General features: G+C 39.6%; 1 protein-coding gene across 1 annotated transcript; it reads right to left on the bottom strand.

Moving 5' to 3' along the window:
- Positions 1–4,015: 4,015 nt before the first annotated feature.
- clcn6 (chloride channel 6) lies at positions 4,016–11,892 on the bottom strand. Its single transcript, XM_037246157.1, has 23 exons — positions 11,795–11,892; positions 11,302–11,361; positions 11,159–11,224; positions 10,820–10,885; positions 10,662–10,728; positions 10,260–10,366; positions 9,897–10,023; positions 9,066–9,133; positions 8,679–8,737; positions 8,460–8,592; positions 8,254–8,367; positions 7,912–8,078; positions 7,711–7,822; positions 7,465–7,594; positions 7,141–7,294; positions 6,909–7,065; positions 6,703–6,809; positions 6,149–6,335; positions 5,508–5,668; positions 4,875–5,031; positions 4,571–4,678; positions 4,350–4,475; positions 4,016–4,266 (listed from the first exon to the last, which is right to left on the bottom strand). The coding sequence occupies exons 1-23, from the start codon at positions 11,864–11,866 to the stop codon at positions 4,186–4,188; spliced, it is 2,586 nt and encodes an 861-aa protein (XP_037102052.1). The 5' UTR covers positions 11,867–11,892; the 3' UTR covers positions 4,016–4,185.
- Positions 11,893–12,276: the final 384 nt, after the last annotated feature.

Genomic DNA, 12,276 nt, shown 5'->3' with positions numbered 1-12,276 from the left:
TATGTTTTGCTGATGTCACATTGATCAAAAATGTTTTGTAATGGGTTTTGCCTGGATTGCCTCACACGCCGTAGCATTTTGGCATTCGTTCTTCATATAAGTCTTGACGTGCAAAAAGGTTGAACAAGTTGTCATAACACGTCAAGCATATTTCTTTACGTTTTCATGAGACTTTTCTCCCTGAGGGTAAATCTTGACTTGTTCTAACAAAGGGAAATGTACTGTGCTCAAACAATCAATCAGTTTGCTACCAAGATAAAATACAAAAGAAAGTGAGGACAATAATATCATATGTCTTCACCAAAATAAAATTATATATGTTGCGATACACACATCCACATGTGGACCTGGAGGTTAATTGGAATATATGTGTGTGTTTTGTGCTTCTGTGTTTATATGGATTCAAGCAAAATGAGGAGCCATTAGCCCAAGACCCAGTCAAGCCAAGCTCACTCGTGGAGGTGTGTGACTGATAATTGACATTTCAGCCGCCTCAACTAGGAGGGCCATTATTCGAAATTGATTCAAGCCTCGGGGCAACGCTTAACATTTTATGCATTCTTTTTATGAAGAGAATCACATTTAAAGTTGTGTCACATTCATCTCGAAAATTGAAGCACGATGATAGTTTTACATTTGTTATGTATGTTTCAAATTGTTTTAGTTTTCACTCATCTATTTTTGTCATTCAAAATAACAAAAGTATTGGAAAGAAGTGAGATTATTTTGAATATTGATGCAAGGTAAACTTTTTGCACTTCGGACATGCTACCCTAAAGACGTTGGTGTGTGTCAGTCAACTCGAATTAACTTTGGACTGTTGGAGGCCAGGAAGCTGATTGCATAATTTTTTCGTGGGGGAAACTGTTTTACCATCAATGAATCATTGGCTGAGGAACTGACAAAGAATGTCAAACTCAGACTTAAGAATTAAACTAAGAATTTGAATGCACCTATTGCATTGTCACATGTGGAGTTGCGTTGCTATTTTAGTCTGTTTTCTTTGTTGTTTTTTATTTACTGTTATTGCCTTATAAAATGTTTTCCTTCCCGAGGCTGACTGACATTTAAACCGCTTAACTGTCACTCATTGTTTCCCCTCCATTAAGGACCTTAATGAGAGCCTGAGCTCCCCATCATTTAAACAACAGCTTGCTGACATCAGGTGGGGGAGCCTGAAAGGGGTGGGACAAGTAAATGTCACAATTATGTCAGAGCTTCGGCTCATGGGCTCCCCCAAAAGTTAATTACTATTTTCTTTTTATGAATGGGCCACCACCGCTGCTGATGGTTTTCCTGTCCACCGTATTTGGTGATACCTAAACCTTTTGCGAGGAGGGGTGAAGCTACAAAACAATTGCTTCGAATCAGTTTGTTGGCGCCACCTCACCATTCACCATTGATGGCGAGGTCATATTCGCTGACCCTATTTTGCTAGCGTGTTTGCGCTGGCTGGTGCCTGTGGAGAATGTCACACATGATAAATGAGGACAAAGTAGCGAAAGCTCATCTGCTGTCATCACGGATGCAGCAACACCCACAAATACCCTCCTGGAAGAAACCCAAGATATATATATATGGATTGGTAATACCACATTGAGGCATAAAATGAATAAATGAAAGGCTCTTGAGCTTTCCAATGGCGTTATAAAGTTGTTTGTTTGATTAAGCATGGTTAATTTTTTTTGTGCAGTTCAGTGCTTTAAACAGAAATGGTTTTCTTGCAATCATAAACGATCATAATGTTGATTAAGCAGGGCACAAGTTTTGAAGGATACATAAAAGCACATTTGATTTCCACGGTTTTTTTTTTGCTCTAAATTAACAATGTATTAAAGTCAGTCTGAAATGTGAAATCTTGTGAAGTTTTACACCTTGCACTTGGCTGAGGCTAAGTAAATTTATTCATGGCATTCATCAGCCGTCTTATCTATTCTTGTCATGGACTGATCCCATGCTTCATGCCATTACATCATGCACTGGAAAGACCAGCATAGCACATGTGACCCTTCCAGTGGCACCTTTACACAGATAAGGTTATTTTCACACAGCAGGGATGTTGTTGCATATATTTAGCATTAGCTCATGTTATTTCTAACATGCATTACCTAAATAAACCTCAATTCAGTTCTTTTTATTTACATTTTAATGTCATCCGAAATCTCTCTGGGTTATTTATTAGATTTAACCCATTGTGAATAAAATGAAATGTTATATTTTTTGCACCAGGGATTGAACTGTTGGACAGTTTCAGTGGACACACCCACCATGTTTAACCATGGTCGCTTTTTCATGATTTTAAAGCCTGGTTTTATAAACTTGATGAGATTTTAAATTGCCAGTCATTAATACTCTTTTCTTGGGTGCGTCAAATTCAGAACACAAAGTTATTTTCATGGACTGTAAAGTGAGGTATGGTGCTCGAGAGGAAGCTTCCGAGTTGCTATTCTTCAAACAGAATTATAATTGCTAATGAAGCACACAACTGCACATTTCACCTAGTATTACTTTCACCAGCAGCTCAAATGATCCTTGCTGTATTGTGCTCAAATTCTATGTTGTACATTGAAATCTGCATAATTCACAGTTTAATGGACTACACACATCAATTGGATTCAGTTCCGTTAAAAGGTACTTTTATTAGTGTCAATCACAGGCCCAAAACATTCTGTTCATTATGCAAGGTTGTCAGCACTTAGTGTATTAAAAACAAACTAATGGCTCTTGTCATGATGCTTTTCAATGCTATGAAGCATAGCTGAATTGCACTTCCTCCCATTATGCACTTCTCACCCCTGTAATTTCCCCCTGGTCCATAAACTCCACTTGTGTGTACAATTTCATTTTCCTATGCAGGTGTACGGTACATAAATACATTTTGCTTGAAAAAGTTAGACATCTGTATCGACAGTATGCAAGATAGTCAAGGATGCAATACAAAGACACACACCATCCAAAGAACAAAACAGTCTCATAGGAAAAGAACAAAGCACAGATGTCTCAGAGACATGACTTACTGTGTCATTAAAATCTCTTTAGCAACCTCTTGCCTGCAACTGGCCTCCCTCTGTGTTCAGATGGTTATCAATGGCTTGACCCCAGGCTGTAAAGGTCCCCATCATCACTTCTAGCATGAACAAAAAAATATTAAAACAGCCAGTTAAAACAGTTTAGCACCACAACTATATGATAATCATGTTTGTCATGAGTAACAAAATATTTTTCTCAAATAGTTGTCTCAATTTGTCACCATCTTACCCTCCTGATGGAGGGTTTCAATGATGGTCCTCTGGACAGCAGTCAGATCAGCAGTCTTAAGCTTGTGATTTAGCTTAAGCTGAATGTTTTTCAAGGCTCAGGAAACCCTTGCAGGTGTTTCGAGTTAACTAGACAACTCAAGTGATTAGTTGAATACCCTACTAGTATACGTTTTCATGATATTCTAATATTTTGAGATTGGATATGTGAGTTTTCTTAAGATGTATGCCATAATCAGCAATATTAAAATAATAAAAGGCTTGCAATATTTCAGTTGATTTGTAATGAATCCAGAATGTATGACATTTTTGTTTTTTTAATTGTATTACAGAAAATAAAATCACAATATTCTAATTTTCTGAGACAGTCCTGTAGACCTGTAGTTTTTTAAAACGCAATATTTGACACAAATTGTGGAGTAGCAATATCAGACCTAGTGTAAGCCATACCTGTCATCTAGTGGTGATTGGTGAAATTACAATTTCAAACTAGTACAGTTGAGCCCTATATATTTGCAATTTGGCACCTGTGGTTTAACATTCACAGATTTTTTTCATTGAATGTTTATCAATGTTTTTGGAAAAATAGTTTGTTTTTGTTAAGCCCCCCAAAATAAGTTGTATAGAAATTGGAAAATGACATTTTACACAAGATAGTCCATCTTTTGATCTAAAATAAAATAGGCGATAAATGTTCGCTAAGCCACAAAAGGTGTTTGTATCATATGTAAGCAAAAACAGGAGTCAGCTCACAAATGCAGCATTTTAACAGCTTTAATAATGCAAAGCAATAAGACAATATAATAAAAGTGGTTTACAAACATATACAGTAATTAAAACACAATAGGGATTAAAAAAATAGAACATAATTTACATCAACAAGCATGGAATGGTGGTCAATTAAAGATGCGAAATGAAACCGGTCCAATCAAATTGTGATGTAGTGCTGTCGCAGTTTGGCCACAAGGAATTCATGAGTCAAATTATGTCTCGTGATGATCCCAACAATCTGAATTAGAAGGAAGATACACAAGTTAGTGCAAAGAAGACAAAGGCTCAATACTTCAGTAACAACAACAGATTACGACTTACTTCTCCTACGGCGTTGACCACGGGTAAATGCCGTAGTCCCATTGTTCGGAACAGGTTGAATACTTGGGAGATGCGGGTGTTTGGTGACACAGTATAGGGACACGGGTTCATGTAAGGAGTGACGTCCTGTAAAAATTGAGAACATTTGACGCTTTGTTAAATCAACACTACTATTTAATAGAACAATTTTTGAAGATGGTCTTTGGCTGAATGGGCTATACCACAATCATGCGGGGACTGAGCTGGGTCAGGTCCAAGTCGTGGATATCAGGGAAACGGGGATAATCTTCAGTTATCTCTGCATATGTCAATCTGGGTTGCGTGGCACTCTGACAAGACATGGCATTTAATTATAAGAAAGACCACAGCATTGTCCTGGTTGAGAAAGAAGTAGTTGCAGGATTTCAGACTGCGGTTCAGATTTAACTTGCATAAAACATGGAACGCGTGGTCAGGGACGACCACATATCATGGATGCTTTGCATTTCAACGCATTCTTGATGTGTGAACATTTGTGCCACTGACCGGCTGATTCTCAGCATAACACACGCCTCTCATGAGCAGATTGACCAGCTGAGAGCGCAGGATGAGGCCATGGAAGGTGAGCGGCCTAAAACGCTCCTCCATTGTCCACTCCTCACTGGGGGACTGGTCTGGGCACAAGTTGGGGTAGGGCATATGCCTGAACATGACACACAGTTATTAGTGTTAGCAATATATTGAAACAATTGAAACACAACAATAAGTATATATAAGTAAATAAGGATTCGGGGAATGGAACTATAGCAGTTTCAGCAATATGTCTAGTCCCAGTTAAGATCTCCAGCATTTAATATTCTAAAAGATTGCATATATGGTTTTCCCAAGGTCAGCCAATACAATCAAAACAGAAGGGGCCCCAAAATTGAACCCTGTGGAACACCATAGGACAGTGCGGTAGAATGGGATTCAGAGTGACTGAGGTTACACAAAATGTCTTGCCTGTCAAATAAGATCTAAAGTTCTCTGGAGCCCCACCACTAATACCTACCTGGTGCTGCAAATGTGCTAATACTGTGGTCCAAAAATTATAGTGCATTTTAGATTGCACCAGGAAGCCTAATATCCAACTTTTTGTGTTTAATGATGTACATTTTCAAAGGTAAGATGGTGTCCTACCTCCTCTCCAACATCTGCTGCAGGAGGTCCTCTCCCTCCTCCGCTGGCTCCACGGCAGCTCGCTGCTCATCACAAACGTTTCTGAGTTCACTGGAGGGGTACGACTTCATGGATTGGCAGCGCCGTCTCTGCTCACTTGCGCGTGATACAACGCTGGATTTCTACATGGCAGACAGATGAGGGCAGAACTTCATTGATCATTCTCTTGATTAAACTCATACATTTATTCCAATGACGTACAATTAAGACTGCCCATGATACTGGAGCTGTTTCAATTAGAGCCGTTATGGAAAAGCGCTCGACATATTTTTATTATTTTTCCCCAACTTCTTGTTGACATTGCAATCTTGTTTAACAGTTGTGTTTGAGAGGCAAAATTCGGAAAAGCATGCAGGCAGCATGGAAAAAAGAAACACTTGAAATTGCGCATCTTCACACTGAAACCAGGCCTGTTCCAAATGTGAATAGAAACATGTATGTTGAATGAAATATGATCCCCCAAAACTTACAATGTATAGTATAAAAACAAAAGGTTGGTGCAGAGCACTTTATTAACAGTGCTGGATTATGATGACCTAATTTATATGCCCGCTTTGTCTTTATTCGGCACCTCAGAATTGCCTAAGTGGAACAGGAAGTACCTTGAAGTGGATGTTGTTGCTGACGAGGATGTTGCCCTTCATGAAGTCCTGCTCGTTCGGGCGATTTTCAGTGACCACGGGGAAGGCGTGGTAAATGGTGGTGCGCAGGATGCTGACTAGAGATTGCACCCGGGTGTGGGGGTACACGTAGGTCAGGTTGGGCTCCATTATATCGCTGGCGGTGAGCCTGAGGTGGATGTGGCAACAGAAACAAGCACTCAGGATATGAATTTATGGTTTTGACAGTTTCCATCATTTATACTCAATTTACCTTTATTGTATTGAACAGTGGTTAAGATGTTGGTTGAATAGTTAATTTACTGTTCTATTAGATTCGATTTTAGATATGCGCTATTAATACATTTTTATTCAATGTTATTGTTTGCTGCTGAATTACAACTAAACAATTTTCTGCAGTTGTAGAATGTTTGCGACACCTAGTGGGGATATTGGTGAATAACTAGTTTCCAAAACAATTTCACTAATCTATTCGATGAAATGGTACCATCAATTGGTGAAATGGTGAAGAAATCGCTTTATTGAAGACAACTTACTTGTCCAGCTCAACCTCAGTCTCCCACTCCAAAAGTGGAACTCCTCTCAGCTGGATGTGAATGTCATAGATGCCCTTGTTGAACAAATCCCCGGTCCATTTTGCAACCTGGTAAAGATAAAGAGAGGAATAACTTTGACTGCATGCAATATAAACAAAAGAACGACATCCAAGAGAAAACGTGTCTACTTTCTGAATATTGCATACCATTAGGGTGATCATAATAGGGAGTCCATATGTGATTTCATTGGTGGATTCAATGAGGATGACAGTAAGGCTGATGGTCATTCTGACAACGCCTCCGAGGAATGCAGCAGCTCCAATGAGAGCAAAGGTGCCGGCGTAGATGTCCATTCCCAGTTTCCTGCCATAGATAGAAACAATCACGGCAATCAGAATCGAGGTCGTCACTGGCATGAGAAAGACATTTTATATTTACACTTTAAGGATGTTGGCGACCAATCGTCCAAAGGCGGCCCCACATAGCAGTGACGGGACAAAGAGACCGCTGGGTACTGACACGCCGTAGGTCCAACAGGCCAACAGGAAGTAAAGCAGAAAGAACACCGACAGAGTCACCGGACTGAAGGTACCTGAGTGATTAGACGGAAAGCAAAAGTAACATGTTAGATTAGCTGTTACAGTAACGAAAAAATGGAGGAACATGTTTCTAATACGGAATCACTGGCTACGATTCAGTAATGCTTTATCAAAATGAAAATGATCTGCGTTTGACCTCAGTGTTCCCAAGTTCCCATCTCACCATCCTGGTGGAAAAGCTGGTGGATGGCAGCCTCCTGCGGGTTGAAGAACAAGGTAGCCATGTCGTTATACGTCTTGTTGGAGCAGAAGTACTGGCGGATGGTTGAGTTGATGTCCTCACCGACAGAAAGCTAAAAGAAAATGAGTTCATAGGAGAAAAAAAACCACAGCCATAAAGATTGCTTTGTCATTTTTACCGACGTTCAAATAAATGAAGATAAAGTTAGAGAAACGAGAAGCTGCTTACTGTGGTGTTATGTGTTGGAGGAGAGTACAAGTCCCTGCATTCGCCCAACAACATGGACGCGCCAAAAACCACCACTGTTGTCACCATGGCAACGAGTAGGCTCTCTAAAACCCTATGAGCACAAAGAAAGCGTGGTAACAACATGCTTCAATAAAAAGGCATCCTTTGGAAAAGATGGAGTCCCGTGTGGAAAGGCGTTACCTGATAAATCTGGCCTTCGGTTGGATGTGTCTCATGCGATACTTGGTGAGGTTTTTGTTCATGCAGTTGAAGAGCGCTCCCAGCAGCCCACCCACGATCCCCATCAAGACAAAGAAGGCCAGGTCCACTGCAGTCCACAAGTGGCAGTTTTTGTCTTCATCTGAACACTGACGAGTAAAATGGATTTGAATCTGGTAGAATTTTATTTTCTTCACATTAAGACAACAGCAGTACAGTGATGTACGTGCTAATATCATTTAGTTGGAACTTGTAAACGGCAAGTCGCACTTGCATCGCCTTGAAAAATTGAATTCGGGACTATTTAGCGAGTTACATTCTTACCTTAAACTCTCCAAAGTTGAGCAGGCCAGGCAGCTGGAAGGAGCCCCACTTGTTGAAGTTGATCCCCGAACGGAAAAAGTTGAGGGTGAACGTAGCAGACATTGAGCAAAAGAGCTGGAAGACAACATTTTAAAGAAGTAGTCCTCCTATTTACCAGCTGTATTTTTTTATAAAATATATTTCAACGTAGGTAGCGCAGGACCTACCACTTTCCAGGTGAGGGCCTGGTTCCAGAAAGAGGAGCCCTCCTCCAGGCTGAACAGGGTCCCCCCGATGGGAGCGCCAAAGGCAGCGGCTACTCCGGCAGCAGCACCAGCTGACACAAAGTCTCGCTTGTCCCTAATGAAGGAGAAAAATGACATTTTGTAGGTTTTAAGGCACTAACAAAATGGACAGTGCTATAAGATTGTGTATCGTGATCGCACCTGTCACTCCGGAAGAATGGAAAATTTAATTTAATTCTCTTAAAAGTGATGCTCTGAAACTGAGAAGCACAATAGATTCGATAGCAGCACTCAAACCAGAACGACAGTCAAAGCAACAACTTCAAATCACTTGAGAGAAAAAAAATAAGACAGGATTCAGGGGAGCCATTTTCAAAGCGAGACATGTCATCGTTTTGTCACAGTAAGATTTTAGATGCCCTTGTTCCTCACTAAAGTGAATTTCTACCAGGACATATTTTTGTTTCTATTGTTAACAATACTGTAACACCAAATCTGAAATGTCTAACAATAGTTGAACACTCGTAAATATTGATTTAAATATTGACTTGAACTATTTGTATGATTGTAAATATTGACTTTATGTACCTGAGGAAGGCCGGCTCCCACAATGGCTCCGCTGTGTATCATCGGACCTTCTTTGCCTACAAAAAGACCTGAAAGGACACAACAGAAAAACTCAAACTTAAACAAATGGGAACTTTGTGTCAAACCTGGGGCAATAATCTCAACATGCTAAATGTAAATGAATCAAGTATGTGAAATGATAACTGAAATTCTGCAGAGGAAAAAAATATAAAAGCCTTGTGAGATGGGAACTAAACTAGTGTTATCTTCTAACTGTGGCAAGTAAAGATAAGGAGTTATTTCAATATTTACCCCCAAGAAAATTAAGATAATCTTGTGGAATTTGCACCTACAAGAACAGGATATCCATCTATCAATTTTCTATGCTGCTCAATCCTGTTCAGGCTCACATGTGAGACAAGTTGGACGAGTGACATGATATAAGAGGCAAAGAGAAAAAAAGGAAAGTAGAGCAACTTTAAGAGAGCTGTAGGAATTTGTGACAAATACCACGTGTGACATGTGACGTCCATCTCTAATACAGTGTCAATCTGTTTATGTGGAAAGATAAAAGCTTTTTTATAAGAAAAATAACTTTATGCCTGCTTCAATTCTTTTGATAACATCTCCCAAAAGCACGTGGAAAAATGTGTTATTTCCTTTGGTCTGTTTTATCCCACAAGAATTTGGTTTTAGTTAAGGCGGAAGGACATCTTCGCAGTTCGGAAGATGAGTTTGACATTTCAAGCACATCAACAACTCATTCAAATGAAAAATACCCTTTTACATTTCCCTTCTGACTTGATACGTGTAATAGCAATGAAAAGCAACAAATTCATCATCACAGTTTACCTCCAGCGACACTAAACAGAACTCCAACAGCTTTGCAGAGAAACGTTTGTAGCCGGACGATGCCAGGGATCTTCACTCCGTTCAAGTAACTTTTGATTTCGGGAATCCCCGAGCCTGCAGCTAAGGGCTGAAAAACAACAGAGATTCGATATTCGATTACCGCTAGACTGTAAAGCTACATGGTAGGTTGCACTAACTATTCCAAAACGGCTATTTTACATATATTGACCATTTTTCTTTCTCAACATTTGACCAGTCCAACAAAGCAAAGTTAATAGACCAAAAGCTCTAACACTGCAAAAACTAAAACATGCAAGGTCAGCAAATCTATATCCGGCATGTTGCAGAAGTACACTTTCTCACCTCGATGAGGACGAGCACACTGGCAATAAAGATGAAGGTCATGTTGAATGCCAGGAGCTCCAGTAGTGACAGAGGGAGGCAGCCTTTCTCACTGCACTCCTCGACAGCTGAAGACTTCAAATTAAGGTATAAAGACTTCCATGCTGTGATTGGCACAACATGTGTCATACACAACCACTAGTTGTCCTGGCTGGAAGAATGAACATTGATGACACTATTTGTGATAACAACAGCATGTGAAAACGACAACATGTAGATTGATTACCAGAAAGTGAAAAAATAAATCACAAATTAAATTGACAGTAGGCATCACATGGTACATTCTGAGTAATGCGGAAAGCAAAATCGCTTCTGAAATTCAATGGGTGCTGAAGAGGAAATTGCAGGCTTTCTAAAGGATACAATAACCAACCAAAGTGAACTTGAGTTTGGTGAAGAAGCGTACAAAGTAATCCACAAACAGACCCAGCTAAAAGAAAAGAGAGGATGGGAACATTTGAGAGTAATCAGGCCTATGTTTAAAAGCAGAAAGAAGAGGAGGAAACTCCGGAAGTACATACCAATCCAACAGATGCTCCAATCGCAAACACCATCACCCATCGCATCGCTTCATACTTTTTTGCTTTCTGTTGGGGGAAAGAAAAACACAGAAAGTCATTTCTCATCATAATCACAATATTGTACCTTATTGTTAAGTAACATGAAAATCTGAATTGTGCAGGTCGAATGCACACAAATTTCCCTTTAAAATATTTTGTGAGCTCATCTGTATGGCCTGACTACACGACACCGATATTAAATCTGATTTCAGCAATAAGATTTTATAATAAATAGATAAATCCTCTGATTTAGAACACATGTACATAAACACCCGTCACGTCTACGCTGTCTTTGCTTACCTTGTTGTCCATCCCCTCCAAAACGTCCACATAGGGTTCACTGACACATCGGTCATAATCCAGACTCTGTTTGATCAAAAAGGTTACTCTCAGATGATGACACATAAACTGCACCTTAAACCTAATGGTTTTCATTATCTTACCTCATAGTCCTTCCTTGGCAGAATCTCATCTTCTTCATCTCGAGTCTCTCCAAGAATTGTCTGCAACAACAGCAAAATATATTGGGTTTTTTTGGGAGGAGGGTTTAATATTTTGACCAGTGCTGCTGCCACTTGTTTAAGATTAGCATGAATTTAACAACGTGCACACAAACGCATCGATCTGCCTGCCTTTTCAGCACCCACCCAATGATGCTGCACAATGACCGCGTTCTTTGAACCGTGATGAATTCAGTATTGGGAAATTGTGAAAACAGTTTTGCAACTTGGCAAAATTACTCTGCAAGCAAATGACTACGATCGTTGAGGCTGATTACTTAAGTTATATTGGATGGTAATAACACATTTGGGGAAACAGTGAGCTGCAGCGAACAAGACATCTCAATACAGAGTTTGGACTCCTTTGAAAGCATACAAGTCAAATGAAAAAAATGTGAATATACACCCGCATTGCTACAGAATTGTATCGTCCTACCAGCTCCTCTGGCGTGCGCGTCTCCTCTTCATTGCAACGACTACACCCGAAACAGTTCCCACAACACGCCATCTTCGTTGTTGTGTCATGATGCGTTCAATGCCTACAGGAAAACGCTGAAAAGACGGGGACTCGTTGGGTGTATCGTATGGACGATTTGCACTAAAACTAGCCTATTTAAAAAGAAAAAAAAAGTTGTGTTCATGCCAAAAAGACATGAACCATCAGTAAAATCTAGTTTTCCTATTCCCACACTTAGATTATTGGGAGGACTAAAAGTGGCAAAATCAATTAATTATATTAATATTCCATTAAATGATTGAAAAAATGTATGTCAATAACAGTTTCCAAATGTATTAAAGAAAACATGATCAAATCATACTCTATTATGTAATAATTAACTGCGATTTGAATAAAATATTGTTAGCCTTTATTAATTTGATGAAGAAACTGTCCACAAATGTACCTATTAAGTAGATAAC

The sequence above is a fragment of the Syngnathus acus genome, chromosome 2, assembly GCF_901709675.1.
Source record: "Syngnathus acus chromosome 2, fSynAcu1.2, whole genome shotgun sequence".
NCBI lineage: Eukaryota > Metazoa > Chordata > Actinopteri > Syngnathiformes > Syngnathidae > Syngnathus > Syngnathus acus.
This window is presented reverse-complemented; position numbering and strand designations above follow the sequence as displayed.

Bases quoted from the DNA above. Each gene is read 5' to 3' on its own strand.
- clcn6 (XM_037246157.1), bottom strand. From the start codon at position 11,866: ATGGCGTGTTGTGGGAACTGTTTCGGGTGTAGTCGTTGCAATGAAGAG. The intron at 7,295-7,464 runs GTGAGATGGGAA...CTAATCACTCAG, and splicing joins CCAGCTTTTCCACCAGGATG to GTACCTTCAGTCCGGTGACT. The intron at 6,336-6,702 runs GTAAGTTGTCTT...CATCCACCTCAG, and splicing joins ACTGAGGTTGAGCTGGACAA to GCTCACCGCCAGCGATATAA.